The sequence below is a fragment of the Musca domestica genome, unplaced genomic scaffold (genome assembly GCF_030504385.1).
Source record: "Musca domestica strain aabys unplaced genomic scaffold, Musca_domestica.polishedcontigs.V.1.1 32, whole genome shotgun sequence".
Taxonomy (NCBI): Eukaryota; Metazoa; Arthropoda; class Insecta; order Diptera; family Muscidae; genus Musca; species Musca domestica.
In genome coordinates this window covers 3,417,156-3,437,171 of record NW_026712311.1, presented here as the reverse complement: position 1 = coordinate 3,437,171, position 20,016 = coordinate 3,417,156, and the positions used below count along the sequence as shown (strand labels likewise).

At 34.6% G+C, this 20,016-nt stretch overlaps 1 protein-coding gene across 2 annotated transcripts in view; it reads left to right on the top strand.

The window, feature by feature from the left end:
- LOC101900654 (LIM/homeobox protein Lhx4) overlaps positions 1-20,016 on the top strand; it is a 182,236-nt gene that overhangs the window by 144,570 nt on the left and 17,650 nt on the right. Inside the window, exons 1-2 of one of the 2 annotated variants that reach the window (XM_005179725.4) lie at positions 2,261-2,559; positions 18,031-18,205. In XM_005179725.4, coding sequence (XP_005179782.1) covers positions 2,442-2,559; positions 18,031-18,205 — 293 coding nt within the window. In that variant the 5' untranslated portion in view covers positions 2,261-2,441. Of the gene's footprint in view, positions 1-2,260; positions 2,560-18,030; positions 18,206-20,016 lie in introns of those variants that run through there. The other variant, XM_059125223.1, reaches the window with a different exon arrangement.

Here is a 20,016-nt window from a genome sequence, read left to right as displayed (position 1 = left end):
TGTGAAAAATTCCAAAATTTCCATTCAACCGCGAATGTTTGTAATTCTGAAAGACACTTCTTTCCAACGAAATCATTGGTACACAAAAATGACACCTCTGACCTTGATGCGGGTTTCGGTGTCGTATATTTCAAATAATGCTTTTAATTGTCATTGGCATGAAAGAGGGCGTAAATATGTGTGTCGCATTTTCTGCGAAATTTAGCATAGTCTCGGTTGAAAACCTCAGACCTTCAAATGGGAAATTAATACATTATTTATATCTCTAACAATCGAAAATTAGAAAAATATCCTTAATATTCGAAATTATATTTTAAGGAGACCAATCATGTATTCCAACATCTTGAAGCATACGTTTATTCCACTCAACATGGTTTAAGATCGACAGACGCGGTACCACACATTATAATGTTGTAGGGTAGTGTAGCCAAAAATCCTCATTTTTTTATTATTTTTTAAATGATCATCAAAAAGAAGAAATTTTAATTTCTATTCGAAGATCCCTTGGCTTTCCACAGGTCCTCGCTTTATTACATTGCCTCAGTATTCCCCAATGTGCAACCATTGTAATTTCCTTATCATACCTACCGCTGGTTTGTTTGTATTGTTGTTGTTTACTTGCATTTTACACAAAAATTGTCACGACATACATCGGATTGTCGATACAAAAAAGAAAACAAAAACGGGAAAAAATACAAAAAAACTAGAACCCAAATGTTTGATTGTGGAAGTTTGTGTTGTTATTCTCGTTTATTGTTGTTGTTGTTACATTTATCTATTGTTGATAACGATTTTTTCTAGCCGCTGTTGTTGTTGTTTTTGTTCTACTTCTTCTTCTATTTACACAAAGACCACTCCCCGAATATTGCAAAAATATCAAAAAAAAAAAAAACGCCAGCAACACACACAATGAAAAATAACTTTACATTCAAAGGAAAGCAAATAATACAACGGAACTCTGGGGCTCTCTTGCTCTCCTGGGTAAGAAGAAGGGAGAGAGAGAGGCAGTACACACGGCAAATGAAACAACCAATCGAAATAGAAAACAAACCAACTGAATGGAGAGCACAACACAGTGATAACGGTGTGGTGTGGGGAAAACTCTCTGGCTCTCTGGCTTTCAATGACTCTTTCTCCCCGTTAGAAACAGTTGTTGATGTAATGTTGCAAAGCTCTGTGGGGACAATGTGAATGAATGAGAGAGTGTGTGTGCCTGTGTAAATTTCTCCTCCATGTGTTGCAAAGGCACTTGTTAGAGCTGTGGCTTAATCTGCACAAATGGAAACGGAAATGGAAATCAAATGCACACAACCACATACACACATGTCTGTGTGAATATATCGATGAGTGTGTTACTCAGAAATCTGTAACAACCACCATTTGAACATTTCCAATTGGAATGTAAGCAAAACAGCACAGAAACCAACAAGAATATTGTTGTGCTGGTGATATGTTAAGGGTTGTGCTGCTGAGGTTTGCATGGCTGAGCTTTACACATGTCTGACCTCTGTCGTGGTGTGTGTAAATGTGTTCACATGAATGAACCGCAGACGCAAGTCCAACCACGCATAGACTGCAACAGAAATCATCTGTAAACCAGACCAAAAGAGGGGTTGGCCACCCCCAGAGAGAGAGCAACCCAGTCATATCTTACCACTACACACACATAGATAAACGTGAACACTTGTAGCGACAGCCAACCCACAAGCAACCCACTGACTTGGTCGTATAAAACAACAACAACAACAAATATATAGATAGAATGAAAGAATGAATGCGGCATGCGCTCTTCTAGTGCCAGCCGAGAGCCGGGGTACCATTTGTTCAGCAAACACTTGCTCTCCACCTTTTTTCCAATTCAGTTGAAATCGCAACGTGATAACTGTAATACGCTCGCCACGAGACACGCCGTCACACGCAATCTAACGGAAATTTCAGTTCGTTTGTTTTTCGCCGTAACGTTGTCCCCATACACGCCAAACGAATAGCCGTTAGAAAAATCAAATCAAAATCGGATTCTTTGATGCCGGAGACAAAGAGAAAGAAAAATGAGTTAAAGAATCCGATAACCAAATTTTAAAAGTGAAGTGAAAAACGAAAAACCAAAATTTTTAACGGCGAGAAAATTTTCAAAAAAAAATCGTAAAATTTTAAAAAAAGATCCCAACCTTCAACCCCAAAACCTGGATTATAAAAACACCCAATTGGATAATATAAAAATTAAAAAAAAATAATTTTTAATTAAAAAATATATTTTAAAATTTGGCATGCTTGGACATGCCAAATAGTGTTGTGCGAAAAATATCCGCGAGTCCGTATATATTTTTGTAGAATTTTCTTTTTTTCGTAAATATTTTTGTGGAATTATTGGTTTTGAAAATCAAGTGTTCACAACACCCGCCCCCCAAAAATTTCCGTCGGATGTTGCTGCTTCCAACAGCATGGAACTTTTGAAATTAATGATGTTTAAAAGTGACTTTTTGTCCAGCAGTGCCAGTGATAAATGTGATGATCGCATACCGCCAATTAATTTAAGTCAATTGCCTGAATTTTTATTGTGTAAGTGTTGAAAAGTTTCTGCATTAAGATATAAATGGAAAAACTGTCGAGGAACAAGGATATACCCGAAAACTATAGTTTCTAAAAAACGTGAATGTGAATTTTATGGTTCTGGAATTCAAGGAGAATTTTCAGAAAATGCATAATAAAAAGCCTGACCAAAAAAAAAAAAATAAGTTAAAAGATTCCATCCATAATTTTATAAAAAATTATGAACGAATTTTCTCATTCTCATTTTCACACAAAATTAAATAGCGACGAATCATTTTGTTAAAGTTGATAATTCAAAATTTGAACCCTTTGGAACCATGAATCCTGCTCGCTTGAGAACACCTCAAAATAATTCTCATTATCATCGCCAGGCAGCGTAATGCGTCTATGTCGATCAAGTCGCTCCATCTGTTAAAAAAAACATCATCTGGGGCTTTTGCTTTGAAATGGAATATATCCGTTTCGGTAGTTTGAAAGTTTAGACCAAATTCGTTTCAGGACATTTGGAGTCGATCTAGCGATGTCCGTCCGTCTGTCTGATTGGTGTGCACGATAGCTCTCGAAGGGAGAATCCGATTTGATCCAAACTTGGTACATCGTAATATTATTGTCAAACTTAAATTGAGTTCGGAGATGGGCAATATCGGTCCACTCCTTCTAGTACCTCCAAAAATTTCCATAAAAAAATGATTTACATCACAGAACAACTAAGGGTCATTCAATTTGGTTCAAACTTTTCAAATCCTAATAGCACTGATACAAATGCTAGGTCGCGTGCGAAAATGGGCAATGTCAGTCCACACCATAAAGTACCTCCCCCCCAAAAAATTTTTGAACAATAATAACTCTTATAAAATTTAAAAAAAATCGAACAGCTCAATATTTCAAGACAACACAAGATCTGGTAAAAAGATGAAATATATTGGACCACTCCTTCTGGTACCTCCTCCACAACAGGTCAAATTTATGGAATAGTTAACCCTCATAAAATGTGAAAAAGCGCCCAATTCTCTTCAAAATTCACACATCCCAATGTTTTTATTCATAAACGATCTACTGTAAAGATGGGATATATCGGTTCACTCTTTCCGGTACATCCCCCACAACGGGTCAACATTTTGAATAATTGTATCTCTCATAAAAGCATGTGATTCATTCTAAACCTCACACATTTCAATATTTCTGCTAACACAAGATATGTTGTGAAGATGGTAGATATCGGACTAATCCTTCTGGTATCTCCCCCACAATAGGGATCAACATTCTGAATAACAAATAAGAGCGAAATAAGCTTCAGATTGTCTTTGAATTACACACATCCCAATATTTCTACTAACGAAAAATCTGGTGTAAAGATAGGATGTATAGGTCCCCATCTTCTGGTAACTCCCCCACAAAGAGGTCAAAATGCGAAATAAGCATCTGATTCCTTCTAAACTCCGCACATACCAATATTAATACTAACACACAATCTGATGTGAAGATGATATATGTCGGCCCGCGCATTCTGGTACCTGCTCCACAAAGGACCTCAATTTGCAATACTTATATCTCTCATAACTCGCCATACATGTCAACGATTCTTCCCAAACTTAGTCTGTCAAGCAGAGATCTGATGTGAATATTTATTGACCAACTCCTTCTGGTACCACCCCTACAAAAGTTCAACGTTATTGGAAAAAAAACATAAGATTTTCTTTAAATTTTGCACATACCAATAGTTTTTTCTCCATTAGGTGAAGTGGAGTACTTCGGTCCGCTCAATACAAATATGAGGGAAGTAGTAGATAAAGCTGGAACGTTGTAATATTTATATCAAGCTTAGGTGAGATACGATATGGACAATATTGGCCCACTCCTTCGGAACCTTCCCCAGAAAGGATCGACAGTTTGAACTATGGTAACGAAATGCTGAGGGTATACATCTGTCCTGGAAACGTTATCATAAATGACTTTAATTTGTAGTTTGTAATGAGCGAAGCCTTATCGACAGCATAACTAAGCTAACCTGATGTTGTCAATATATCTGCCACATGACTTCTTTGCATAGGACCTTTCAAAAAATTTCCACAGAACGAGGATTTTCTTATGCTTAGAAGGTACAAAAGGCCTATAGTTCTGACACTTCTAGATATTATCTAAGTTCTATAGGTTTTCTCTCTACAGATCCAGTTTGCTGTCACTTACATTGCAATGTACGCAACAAGTTTTAAATTAGAATTCCTTAGTCAAAGGATTAAATAACTTTAACGCCTAAAAATATGTTATCAAAACTGTCGCGAAACAATTATTTGGTTTCTGGATGCAAACATTGAAATTTCACCTGTATTTTTTGAAATCGAACAAATGAGGACATAACTTTCTCGTCTTTATTTTTGATTTTGAAATTTGCCTTTTAAGAAAATGAAAATACGACGTGATTTTGTTTTTCTCAAATGCCATCTGTATTTGAATTTAATAATCGATATTCAGTGCATACTTTTGGGATGATATAAAGATTTAAAGACTGCAATTTCATGCAAATTGTAAACTTATCGACACGGGAAACAGCAAAAACCATTATAGAAGAGATTAATATGTAGGTCCTTTCAAAAAAATTCCACAGAAATATGATTTCTTCTACTAAGAAGGTGCAATGTCTGTAAAAAGTCTATTAGTCTGTATAAGTGTCTCTAAGATGTTGACAATTCTAGAAATTATATAACATCTACAGGTCTTCTCTCTACAGATCCATTTTGCTGTCACTGGCTTTGCCATATCCAAAACAAGTTTTAAATTAGAAATTTTTAGTCAAAGGAATGGATAACTCTAACGCCTATGAAAATTTTTATCAAAATCTGTCTCAAATTATTTCTTTGATTTCTGGATGCCGAATTTGAAATTTTACATGCAGAAAGAATCGAAGAGGATGTAACATTTTCGTCTATATTTTTAAAGAAATATCCGCGTCTGTTAAAATTTGCTTTTAAAAAATGAAAATACGACGTGATTTTGTTGCCCTCAAATGCCATCTATATTTGAATTTAATTATCACTATTTAGTGCATACTTTTGGGATGATATAAAGATTTCAACACTACAATTTCATGCAAATTCTAAACTTATCGACAAGAATAAAAACCATTCTAGAAGAGATTAATATGTAGGTCCTCTCAAAAAAAATTCCACAGAAATATGATTTCTTCTACTAAGAAGGTGCAATGTCTGTAAAAAGTCTATTAGTCTGTATAAATGTCCTTAAGATGCTGACAATTCTAGAAATTATATAACATCTACTGGTATTCTCTCTACAGATCCATTTTGCTGTCACTGGCTTTGCCATATCCAAAACAAGTTTTAAATTAGAAATTCTTAGTCAAAGGAATGGATAACTCTAACGCCTGGGAAAAATTCTGTCAAAATCTGTCTCAAATTATTTCTTTGATTTCTGGATGCCGAATTTGAAATTTTACATGCAGAAGGAATCGAAGAGGATGTAACATTTTCGTCTATATTTTTAAAGAAATGAAGAAGTTATATCCGCGTCTGTTAAAATTTGCTTTTTAAAAAAATGAAAATACGACGTGATTTTGTTGCCCTCAAATGCCATCTATATTTGAATTTAATTATCACTATTTAGTGCATACTTTTGGGATGATATAAAGATTTCAACACTACAATTTCATGCAAATTCTAAACTTATCGACAAGAATAAAACCATTCTAGAAGAGATTAATATGTAGGTCCTTTCAAAAAAATTCCACAGAAATATGATTTCTTCTACTAAGAAGGTGCAATGTCTGTAAAAGTCTATTAGTCTGTATAAGTGTCCTTAAGATGTTGACAATTCTAGAAATTATATAACATCTACAGGTCTTCTCTCTACAGATCCATTTTGCTGTCACTGGCTTTGCCATATCCAAAACAAGTTTTAATTAGAAATCCTTAGTCAAAGGAATGGATAACGCTAACGCCTAGGAAAATGTTTATCAAAATCTGTCTGAAATTATTTCTTTGGTTTCTGGATGCCGAATTTGAAATTTTACATGCAGAAGGTATCGAAGAGGATATAACTTTTTCGTCTATATTTTTGACGAAAGGAGGGAGTTATATTCGTGTCTGTTGAAATTTGCCTTTTAAGAAAATGAAAATACGACGTGATTTTGTTGCCCTAAAATGCCATCTGTATTTGAATTTAGTTATCGCTATTCAGTGCATACTTTTGGGATGATATAAATATTTAAAGACTACAATTTCATTCACGAAGAATAAAAACCATTCTAGAAGAGATTGATATGTAGGACCTTTCCCAAAAAATTCCACAGAAATATGATTTCTTCTACTAAGAAGGTACAATGTCGGTAAAAAGTCTATGAGTCTGTATAAATGTCCTTAAGATGCTGACAATTCTAGAAATATATAACATCTACAGGTCTTCTCTCTACAGATCCATTTTGCTGTCACTGGCTTTGCCATATCCAAAACAAGTTTTAAATTAGAAATCCTTAGTCAAAGGAATGGATAACTCTAACGCCTAGGAAAATTTTTATCAAAATCTGTCTCAAATTATTTCTTTGGTTTCTGGATGCCGAATTTGAAATTTTACATGCAGAAGGAATCGAAGAGGATATAACTTTTTCGTCTATATTTTTTGACGAAAGGAGGGAGTTATATTCGTGTCTGTTGAAATTTGCCTTTAAGAAAATGAAAATACGACGTGATTTTGTTGCCCTAAAATCCCATCTATTTTTGAATTAAATTATCACTATTTGGTGAATACATTTGGAATGATATAAAGATTTAAAGACAACAATATCTTGCAAATTCTAAGATCATTGTCAACGGAAATAGCAGAGTAATAGGAAATAAAGAATAAAAACTAGTCAAAAAGAAATTAATATGTGTTACTTCGTATGCCATCTAGTCCTCAGTTTTCTTTACCTACGTAATTGTGCATACTTCCAGGCGCTAATTAGTTCTCTAGCAAATATAATGACTGTTCTATAGAAGTGTTTTTTTTTTTGGCATTTTAGTTATTTGAGGGAACTAATTGGTTTCGAAATGTGCTCCCCAAACTTTGGGAAATGTCATCATATTTTACCATGTTTTCCATAAATGCCATCTACACTTGAATTTAAATATCATTATTTAGTTGCGGATTCTTGCATACATTTAGGATGTAAAAGTAATGAAAGTTCATTTGCTGTGCAGTACAAGTAGCTAGAAAGGCAGATCTATCGGAAATTATTTATTGGGTGGCAAAATTTGAAGATTTGAATTATTTGTTACTGCGTACGCCATCTATACGTGCGTTTTCTTTGCTTGCGTATTCTTCGTCCCTACCTAACAAATTTGCAGGGAAAATTGCGTATTATTTTTCCTTTTATCTCATACAAATGAATGAGTTTATCATTATTTTAACTGGTATTTCGAATACAAGATTTATTTTCGAAAAAATGTACTGTAATCTTCAAGTCGTTAATATATATTGCAACGAATGCCATCTGCAGGTCATTTCATTCATTTCCAAAAGTAATCAAATTGAAAAGCAAGTCGTCGAATTTTTTCCTTTTTAGCAGTTTTTAAATTATTTAGGTAATCAATATTAAATTACCACAACGATTTTCAAACTACTGGAAATTCTTTCTCAAAAAATGCAATATACGCCACCTATTTGTCATCTATTATAACAAAAGAAATAAATTCCTATGAAATATTTTTTATTATTTTTCCTTTTATCCTACATGAATTCATACAATTCTGATAATTAATAATTACTATGAACCGAAGGACGATAATCAATATTATATTTGGCATCAGCAAACTTCAAGTAAAACGGTAACAGCTAGGATTTGTGGACTTTAGGGAATACTTTCTGACTTATCTTTTTTACGTTTTGGGTGCTAATAAATGTAAACAAATTGACAAAAATTACTTAACTTCTTCCCTTTAATTTATAAATATTCTTACATTCCTATGTCACATATTATTCTGATTGGCAATTTTCTCATTAACGTCCCGCCGATCGGTGCATATATAAAACTAGAGCCACAGGTTTTTTTAAGATTAATTGGATCTTTTTAACTACTAAAAGTTCTGGAACTATTATGGGGTAGTCTTTATTTTGATCAATCAATATTCTAATCGGCAACCTAGGACCAAGCAGTTGAAGCTAAAATATTCATACTTTAGAAAATTATATTTCAAAAAATTCAGCTTTTATCCTTCAAACAAATTTAAATTTCTAATCTAATAATTATTCTGATTGTTTATCATTAGCGATTCTTTTAGGGAATCAATAAATTTAAAATATTTAAAAAAAAAAGTATTGCACGTGCCAGGTTTGGATTATATTGATTACTTCCTTCACCATATATTCCACAAAATATAGTGAAACGAAGTGTTTAATTTTCACAATTTATTTATAAGTTATTGGTACGGGAAAAAATTACAAGAAATCTAAAATTTGATCCCATTTATTCGAAATCGTAAATTCCATATTCATCTCAGGTTGCTGGTTGAGGAAATATTTACATATGGCAAGTTGTAAAGAATCGCTGACATCTTCGCAAGTTGGACCGTTAGGAGTATTGAAAATTGTGACCGTTTGTAGGTGAAGTACCAGAAGGTGTTGGCAGATATAAATCATCTTCGTAACAGATCATACGATAGCAAAAATCTTTGTATGTGTGAGATTTGAAGAGAAGTGCAAGTTTATTCCGTTTTTATTGAACATTTTATATAAAATCTTGAAGGGAAGGTACCAGAAGAAATTTTCCGATCTCTACAATCTTTATAAAAAGATCTTGTGTTAATGGAAATATTGAGATGTACCAAGTCTGTATGGAATCGGATGTTAATTTCGCGTTTTCTGAGCTTCATAGGTATTCCAAATGTTGAGCCTTTGTGGGGGAGGGTACCAGATGGAGTGTTCCGATACATTCCATCTTTACAGCAAATATTGTGTTAGTAGAAATAATGTGATGTGTGAAATATAAAGAGAACCGAATGCTTATTAAAGATTTTATAATCGGTATGGTTATTCAAAACTTTGACCCTTTGTGGGGGAGTTACCAGAAGAAATGGTTCGACCTCTTCCATCTTTGTAACAGATCTTATGCTGATAGAAATATTGAGATGTGTCAAGTCTGAATTGAATTGGATGTTATTTTTGCATTTTATGAGCTTCCTGGTATTGAAAATGTTGACCCTTTTGGTGGGGAAGTACCAGATGGAGTGGACCGGTATGGTTCCATATTCACACCATTGCGATGTGTGTAATTTGAAGACATTCGGACTCCTACAACACATCTTTTAAAAGTTATAATTATTCAAAATATTGGCCCTTTGTGGGGAAGGTATTTGATGGATTGGATCGATATTGCCTATTTTCGTACATTACGTAGGACTGATGCAAATATTTGGATTTTTAAAGTTGGAGCCAAATCGGATTATACTCTTCTCCTTCTGTGCGACAATTTTTTTTTTTTTTTTTTTTTTTTTTTTTTTTTTTTTTTTGAAAATTTTGGCGTTTTGTGCGTCGGTACCAGAAGGATTGGACCGATATTGTCCACCTCCGAACTCGATTTAAGTCTGATAATCATATTACGATGTGACAAGTTTGTACCAATCCGATACTCCTTTCGAGAGTTATCATGTACACCAGCCAGTCAGACAGACGGTCGGACGGACATCGCTAGATCGACTCCAAATGTCCTGAAACGGATTTGTCCAAAGAGATCTAGTGCCTAAAACCGTTATTTCGATGAGGCACGTTTTGGCCGTATCAAATGATATCTACCCTCTGTAGCCATATGGCTGAAGGTAAAACAATTCTTTAATAAACCTTACTTATGGCATAACACAATATTGAACATCTATGTCAATGAGTTATAAGATTCTTCATCAATCTACTTTAAAATTCCACGCTAATGAACCTTAAGGTCCTTCATTAAAAATTCTCATTTGTGGCCCTTGATGTCTTTCGTAAAAATTGTTTGAAATCAGCGCTTGTGGCACAGAAATCCTTTACTTTGATTTGAAAAATCAAGATCGAAAATCGATTTTAACAGCTTTAAGATGTAAATCGAAGAAAAACTTCGTATCGCTAATTTAATCCTAGATATTTTTTCAAATTTTTAAGAGAATAAATCTTTTAATCTTAGCTCGCCCCTAGTTCACATTCCTTTATTAAAGCCATTCAGTGCGATGTCCTCATGGATACAATGTTGGACATCGAATACTACTTTTTTATTTTAAAAAATGCCACATAACTTTAATACAAATCCTTTAACCTAATTTTGGTTTTTAGCATTGCAAAAACAGACTACCTTCCCCACAATAAAAGAAAGCACCCCACCCACCCCGAAACAATGACGTTTATGACTCGTGTGCTAAAAGGAGTCTCTTAAAATCATTATTTTATTGGCATATGTTGTCTCGTTTGTTAACTGCACATTTTACATAACATAGTTCGACGCAACCCAGTCATTTAGTTTGCTGCTAGAACATCAAAATAAGGGATGGCCGCCCCGGGCCCTGTGATGACCACTTTTGCTTTCAGAAAAAAAAAACACAACAACTAACTTGGATTTTCGATGGGCCGCCGCACCACCCTGAAGAGCATTCAGCTCAGGTTTTAGCTTTAAAGTGCGAACACACCTTAAAGTCAATGTTTCAATAGTTGGCTGTTGGCTGGCTAAATGAATGGATTATCGTTTTCTATGAGGATGTACAAATGTACATGTGTATGTGTGTGTACGTACACCATGGCAGACACACCTTTTGAGCTACTTTGTGGCACGAGCTATTTTTCGGCCACTACAATTACATTCATTTTGGAGGGGAGATCTGGAGGTGGTTTGAGGTTACTATACATGACATTCGCATCATCACATTGTTGTGCTGTCGAATGAGGTTTATGAACTAATCTAAACCAAAATACATAACACATGCAACTTATTTTAAGGTAGGTTCGGTCGCTGTTTTTTTTTTTTCGTTCTTTTGCGCAACAATAAATATAGAATGGTGAGAGCTACACTAAGGTAGTAAAGTATAAATGGATTTTCTGTTAAAAAAATTTATTACTCGAAAATTTAGTGTGAATGGCGCCCAACGTAAGGCAGTGAAATAAATTTATAAATCAATCGCTGGCATAAAAGTATTTTACATCAAGTTTGACATGATATTGAAAATAAATCCTCGATATTTATCAAGTATTGTTTTTTTGCCAAAGTGACATTTTCAACATTTTTCAAAGACTATATATAACTATATTGAAAAAAGTATTTAACCAAATTTAAAAAATATGTTATCCTGTTTTCAAAATATTTCTTTGAGAACCTGAATTGGAATATAATAGTTAATTTTTATTTTTTTATTTTATTATTATTTATTTTTTTTTTTATTTTATTTATTTTTTTTTTTTTGGAAAATGCTCTGTAGCATTTGAAGTTATTTAAATAAGAAGGTGCCGATATATGGGAATTACAATCCACAGTGGACCTGCAATTGCAATTTTCCACCCTTTAATCTGGATAGTCAAAATGGCGATTAGATATCGCCATTTAAAATTCCAGGAAATTATGTAAGCTGTCCATGTCTTTCATTTTAATAATATAATCTGGTATGCCAAGTGTTTATATGCCTCATGTGGCTTTCCCTGATCCTGAAGTACCGGAGTTGTGGATAGAGACATCACATAATACTTGATACGTATACTGATAGGTATACAAATTATTTTTTTCCACAACAGTTGTGGTACATTTTATCTGCCAACATAATTTAAGGGTAGTCCAAATGCTACACTCTGCACTGTCGTAAACCGCATTTTTTTGTCCATTTGAACCCCTATACATTGCGAAAAAACAATAGGCTTTAATTCGGACCCTAACAATATCCCCATGCAAAATTTCATGTGAATCGGACGGTAATTTCGACTTGAATATAATATTTCAAAAACATAGTGATGTAAGGTAAAAATAATACCAAACGCAAAATATGAAAAAAAATCGCGTGCGATACAAAAATATATGACAAATAAAACAAAAAATATTCACTTTTTTATTTGCATACTTTTACGCGATTTTCTTAGCTGTATCATTTTCAGGCCAGTCGTTCTTGAGTTATAAGCGGTCTAAATAACTTCCCCTTCATTGACATATGAAATTTATATACTTTGTTATATAACCGATATCATATCCAAGACGCATCAACGTAACGGTCAGAAGGGACATTTTCGAAAATTTGTGATTCCGAGTCGATTGGCCTATAATTGCGACCTGTAGAGCAACTGCAAAATCAAGCCCTAAATATTATGCGATCATCTCCAAAAAGAAAAGACATCCTTTCTGACCCTAGCCCCACCACCATGCTAAATTTCGTGAGGGTCGGACCATAATTGCGACCTGTAGAGTGATTACAAATCATAAACAGACATACATAGCTAAATCGGCTCAGCTCGGCGAGATAGGAAGTTCCACATATATACTTTCCTATGTGGAAACCAATAGTCCGAGGTGTTATATAATTTGTTGATTCGATCAGAGGTATAATAACCCCAACACATAGTGTTGTAGGGTGTAAAAAAACTGATTTTGAGAAGCTTGAACAATGGGACAACTACCCATTAGCATCTGAACTTAAAACACAACACAATCAATTCGGCGGGCTTCGCTTAAGGAGGTTCAGGATTTTGGTGTAAAGCAAGATCTGTTTGGATTTTAGCAGATTTCTTGCATTTACCGTACCCATGTGATGATGGAAATGCTACCTAATAATTAAAATCAGTAGTAATGTGTTCTCAGATATTCAGGATATTAATGTTAGCCTTGAGTCTGTCTTGAAGGCAAAATGAAACCATATTTTTTTGGTAGTTAAAATATCTTTTTTAACATAATTTGAATTTTATCAAAAAAAAAAGGAACCCAGAAGAATATGGCTCCAAATGGAATTTTTGATCTGGAAAATTGAAGTCCGAAGCAGTATTGTGATATGGTAAATAATATATTCTTTATACAGAGAGGTATAACCTTCAAATAAAAGGTCTCGAATATAAGGATTATCATATATCTACGCCATTGAAATTGATTGAAATGGCGCCCAATCTGAAATCTGTACTAAGAAAAATTATATGTAATAAAAATAATCAGGAACCCAAATGTGATCCTGGTTATCAAACTTATTGAAGCTTTACGATTTTGGGCAGTTAATCCAGTTTTACTGAAATGGCAACCAACGCAAAACCGAAGTTAATAAGAACATCACACACCCAATATGAGGCCACGAAAACATCGAAGAGCTGTTTAATAAAACAAAGGTCTTTGTAAAAATGGCGCCCAATGTTAAAATATGAAAATGGAATGGAAAAATTGTTAATAATTCCTAAAGGAGTTTCAAAAATGTCATATTGGAGTATTCCCCTCCCACGGCAATGGTTATGAACCCAAATACCTTGTAGGCCATTTATTAATCATGAACAATCATTATTGCCTTTAATGGCGCCCAACGTTTATTATGAAAAATGTCTAAAGAAATCCAAATCGAAGTTAGTTGGGCAAAATAAAAAACGAAACGCTATGATTTTAGCATCAATTTATTGAAGCGGCGCCTAACGTAAAACGTGAAAGCCATCCTTTGTTGGAATCATTCTTGCCTTTAACTGAGCCCAACGGTATTATGAATATCCACTAAGGAATCCAATTCAAAGATGATTATGTAAAGACATAATACACTAGGATTGTGGAATCAATTTTATTGAAATGCCATGCAATGTAAAATCTGAACAATGAGGAGCTTCTCAAAATATATATTGAATAAGAAAAAAATGAAAATTTGAAAATTTCGAATCTTCCAAATCAATTTATCCACGAAATAATGCCAGGAAAATAATCAAAACAGACTTTCTTTGTGTAATCGTTATTTCCTTTAATGGCGAGATTAAACACTACGATTATGTCATTTAATTCAGTGAAGAAGTGGCGCTCATCGTAAATATGAACAATGTGCCATCCTTACCATTAAAAGATCCCAACTGCAATGAGAACAAAGAAAATTTTGTTTCAACCTCTGTTAACCAAGAATTAATCCAGAAGAGATAAACAGATTTCTTTGTTAGAATAATTATTTCCTTCAATGGCGCCCAACGTTAAATGTTCACTGTGCAAACCCTAAAACGAAATCAACCCAAGGTGGTATCAAAATGGCGCCCAATGTAAAATTTTAACAAATCAAGACCTTCTTGCAATCTATGTTAACTATTAAAACAAAACAACACTTTTTAGAGTCCTTTTGATTTAAGTGGCGCCCAACATGTACCATTAAAACATCTCCAGAAATCCACCCAAATTTGATTAAGTTGCCACTTAAACATGAAATGTGAACAAAGAGGTGCTCAAGAAAACAATCCGACATAGGAAAAGTGGCTCCGATTTTTATATCCTCCACCATAGTATGGAGGGTATATTAAGTTTTGTCATTCCGTTGTAACACCTCGAAATATACATTTTAGACACCACAAAGTATATATATTTCTGATCAGCATAAAATTCTATGTCGATTTAGCGATGTCCGTCCGTCTGTCCGTTTGTGGAAATCACTGTAGCTTCCGAACAAATTGAGGTAGATTGATAAATTTTTACTCAAATGTATATTGTGTCTGCAGGACTTTTGGTATTGAAAATGGGTCATGTAGGTCCATGTTTTAGTATAGCCCCCATATAACGGTACTCCCCGATATTCGTTATTTTGATGATTTTACCGATATTTTTCACCGGAATTGTTTCAAATTTGGTATTTGAAGTTTAAAATGAATACTACAGCCTATGACAGAACATCTCTGTGCAGGTCCACGACTTCCTATAGCCCCCATATAACTGTACCTTACAATATTCGGTATTTTGATGATTTTGGCGACATTATTCATCGGAATTGTTTCAAATTCGGTACATGAAGTCCGTAATGGATACTACAGTCTAAGACAAAAAATTGTCCATGCAGGCAAAGGTCTTCGTATAGCCCCCATATAACAGTACCTCCCGATATTCGTTATTTTGATGATTTTACCGATATTTTTCACCGGAATTGTTTTAATTTGGTATTTGAAGTTTAAAATGAATACTACAGCCTATGACAAAAAATCGTCTGTGCAGGTCCACGTCTTCGTATAGCCCTCATATACGTTCTCCCCGATATTCGTTATTTTGATGATTTTGGCGACATTATTTATCGCAATTGTTTCAAATTACGTATTTAGAGTTCGTATTGGGAACTACAGTCTGTGAAAGAAAATTGTCCATGCAGGCAAAGATCTTCGTATAGGCCCCATATACCAGTACCTCCTTATATTCGGTATTTTGATGATTTTACCGATATTTTTCACAGGAATTGTTTCAAATTCGGTACTTGAAGTTCGTAATGGATACTTAAGTCTAAGAGAGGAAATTGTCTGTGCAGGTCCACGTCTTCGCATAGCCCCCATATAACGTTACCTCCCGATATTCGGTATTTTGATGATTTTACCGATATTTTTCACGGGAATAGTTTCAAATTCGGTACTTGAAGTTCGTAATGGATACTACAGTCTAAGACAGAAAATTGTCTGTGCAGATCCACGTCTTCGTATAGCCCCCATATAGCGGTACCTCCCGATATTCGGTATTTTGATGATTTTAGCGACATTATTGACAGGAATTGTTGCAAATTCGTTACTTGAAGTTTGTAATGGATACTACAGTCTAAAACAAAAAATGTACTGTGCAGGTCCACATCTTCGTATAGCCCCCATATAACGTACTCCCCGATATTCGGTATTTTGATGGTTTTAGCGACATTTTTCACCGGAATTGTTTCAAATTCGTTACTTGAAGTTCGTAATGGATACTACAGTCTAAGACAAAAAATTGTCCATGCAGGCAAAGGTCTTCGTATAGGCCCCATATACCAGTACCTCCCTATATTCGGTATTTTGACGAGTTTAGGTACAATACCCACCGAAATTGTTTGAGATGTCGTATTTGAAGTTCGTAATGGATGCTACAGCCTAAGACAGAATTTGTCTATGCTGGTTCAGGTCTTCGCACAGCTCCGATATAACGGTACCTCCCTATATGCGATATTTTGATGATTTTGGCTACGTTATTCACCGTTTATTTCAAGTTTCAAATTTGAATATGGTAATGACTTATGACAAACAATGCTATGTAGTCCACATCGTATAGACTCCAATATAACCTATATTCGGTATTTTAAAATTTCAATAGAATTTTTTAGGATTTTATTTTTTGAAAATTTCCAAATTCGTTCCAAATGGTGGAGGGTATTAAAAGTTCGGCCGACCGAACTTATAGCTTTTTTTACTTGTTAAAATTATTCTAGAACTAAATGGAAATCCAACCAAAACTGATTAGCTAAATAAGTAAGACTCAAGGTTTATGGTGTTGATTTCATTGAAGTGGCGCCCAACGTAAAGTGTGAATTAAGAGCAAAATTAGAAAAAAATTCGAATGTTCTTTTTTGTTACTAACATTTATTTTATTAAAATTGTGAGCTAAAAATGTGATAAATATAAATATAAACGGTGCTTATTACAAGATAATATCTTCAATCTAATAAGGTCCGATGTTGAAAAGTCTCTTGGAAAAAGTCAGGAAACGTCACAAGGAATCTATAATTTCTAACATTTTTGTTTATCTCTAGAACTTCGACTCAATAGAGCCCCATTAAAAGTAAGAAACAGTCAGCAGGTCCAAAATGTAAAGCCCATTTTCGCCAGTTTATTTTAAATGGCGCCCAATTGTGGGCAACTGAGGTACTTCAAAACAATTTCTAATGCTGCTGGAATTTTCTACCGCTTTTCGAATCGATACTCTGTACAAATTTTTATTGTACCGAACACTCCAAAGGATTTATGACACTCACATTTAAATCCTTTACCATATTGTTGTTGTTTTTGCTCCACATTTTCGTATTGCAAAATGTTGAATTGGGGAAAAATTAGGTTAAAGGAATTATGATGTATGGCATTTTTATGGCAAATAAAACGAAAAGGATTTCAATAAACTATAAAGGATAACAGTTATCCTTTATAAATAATAATTTCAAATGGAAGGAGAGGAATGTTTTTTCTCTGCATTTTTGTTTAGGAAATCTATTTGCTGGCTATTTGGAAGCGGACATAACCTCATTTATTATTAAGAGAGAGAGAAACACCACACACAAACACATAGGTTTTTGAAAAGGATCTGGGAGTTTTGTAATTCCTTTATTTGAATCTCTGTTGTTAAAGTGATTCTTACTTTAAGGATTAAAGCGTATTTACCTCTACCCTCGACATTTATCAATAGCTTGGGGAGAATGATGGCTCCTTCCTTGTTGTCCCGATTTTTTTTTTTTTTTTTGCTCCTCTTCTACGTCTTCTGCCTATTTTATGTCTTGCCGTGTTACATTCTTTCATTTTTCCTTTCTTTCTTTCATTTTTTTGTCTTTTCTTCATCTTTATTTACAGCAACAATACCCAAATGTGGAGGCTGTCATGAACTGATACTGGATCGATTCGTTTTAAAGGTGCTGGAACGGACGTGGCATGCCAAGTGTTTGCAGTGCAGCGAGTGTCATGCCCAGCTGAATGATAAATGTTTCGCCCGCAATGGCCAGCTGTTTTGCAAGGAGGATTTTTTTAAGTAAGTAAATTTCGGTAAATGTTTTGCAATTTTTAAAAGAGGTGGGTTATTGAGAAACTGGATTTTAATAAGAGGAGAGAATACCTTTCTTTGTGGGGGACTATTTGGGTGTCCTTAATTGGATAATTTGGACTTTGGAGATAGGAATTCCTAGAGAAGACCTACGCAGGGTGTCGGAGAAGATATACCACCTCATGTGCTCAAAGGTGTTCCAAGAATATCCAATTGGTCTCCTTTAAATGTCCTAGAGATATTCTATTAGAGAAAATTTTTATGTACCGGACTTCAAATAGGAAAAGCGAACAAACTTTCTTTGCGAGAGTATTTTGTGGACGAGAGTGTAAGAATGTACTTTTGGACTCCTATGTAAAGTCCAAGAGTAGATTTATTGGAGTTTCTATTGGCAGGCCTTTTGATGTTCCAATAAAAGGGCATATGGATCTCCCCTTAGAAGACCATCCATTAGAAGACTTTTTCCTTTCTCTCCCTATCTCTCTCTTTATGAGGGTTTGTTGTGTGTGTTTGAATATGTATTTCGGACTTCTATAAGAGTCCTAGAGGAGACCTATTGGAGTTCTTTTTGGGAAGTCTTTTGGTGTTGTTATTAACCCATTAATCTTCCAAAAGACTTATAGGCTTTTCTATTAGAAGACATATTAATCTCTCTTTCTCGATCTGATGATCTCTCCTTAAGAAGACCACTCTATTTTCCTAAAGACGAACTTCGGATCTCCTGTTGATAGGATTTTTGATCGTCCTCTGAGAAAGTTTTGGGCCATCCATGGGAAGACTTTTGGTCCTCTTCGAGAAGACCTATTGGTCGTCCTTTGCGAAATTTGTTGGTCATCCTTTCAGAAGATTTTGGTCGCTTTTGAGAAGACCTTTTTGTTTTCTTTTGAGGAACCTATTGGTCATTTGGGGAAAATTTGGTCGTCTTTTCGGAAACTTTCTGGTTTCTCCTTTGAGAGGACCTAGTGGTCATTCTTTGGAAAACCTATTTGTCGACTTTTGAGAAGGGTTCTTGGTCGTCTCTTGAGCAGACGTTTTGTTCGCCCTTGGAAAGCCTTTTTGTCTTTTTTGGGAAGATTTTTTGTCATCCTTTGAATAGACCTATTGGTCGTACTTTGAGAAGACTTTTTGGTAGTCCTTTGAGAAGACTTTTTGATTGTCCTTTCGTGTAAATTGTTCTTCTTTTTGAGAAAATTTTGGTGGTTCTTGGAAAAATTGTTGGTCGTCCTTTTGGAAAACTTTTTGGTCGTCCTTTGCAGGACTTTTTGGTCTGGAGAATATCTTCTGGTCTAGTCTTTGGGAAAACTTTTTGGTCATCCTTTAAGAAGACCTATTGGTCGTCCATTGAGAAGGGTTCCTGGTGGTCCTTTAGGAAGTCTTTTTGGTAGTCCTTTGAGAAGACTTTTTGATCGTCCTTTGAGATAACTTTTCCTCTTTTTTTGAAAATTTTTGGTGGTCCTTTGGAAAAATTTTCTTCGTCCTTTTGGAAAGATTTTTGTTCGTCCTTTGCTAGACTTTTTGGTCTGGAGAATACCTTCTGGTCTGGTCTTTGGAAAACTTTTGGTCGTCCCTTTGAAAGACCTTTGGTGGTTTTTCGGTGGTCCTTTGGAAAGACATTTTGGTGGTCCTTTGAGTCCTTTTGGGTTACCCCAAAACCCAAAAAAAAAATTGGTGGTGGTCCTTTGGAAAATTGTTGGTGGTCCTTTTGGAAGACTTTTTGTTCGTCCTTTGGAAAGACTTTTTGGTCTGGAAAAGGTTCCTTCCATTGAGAGGGTTCCTGGTGGTCCTTTAGGAAGACTTTT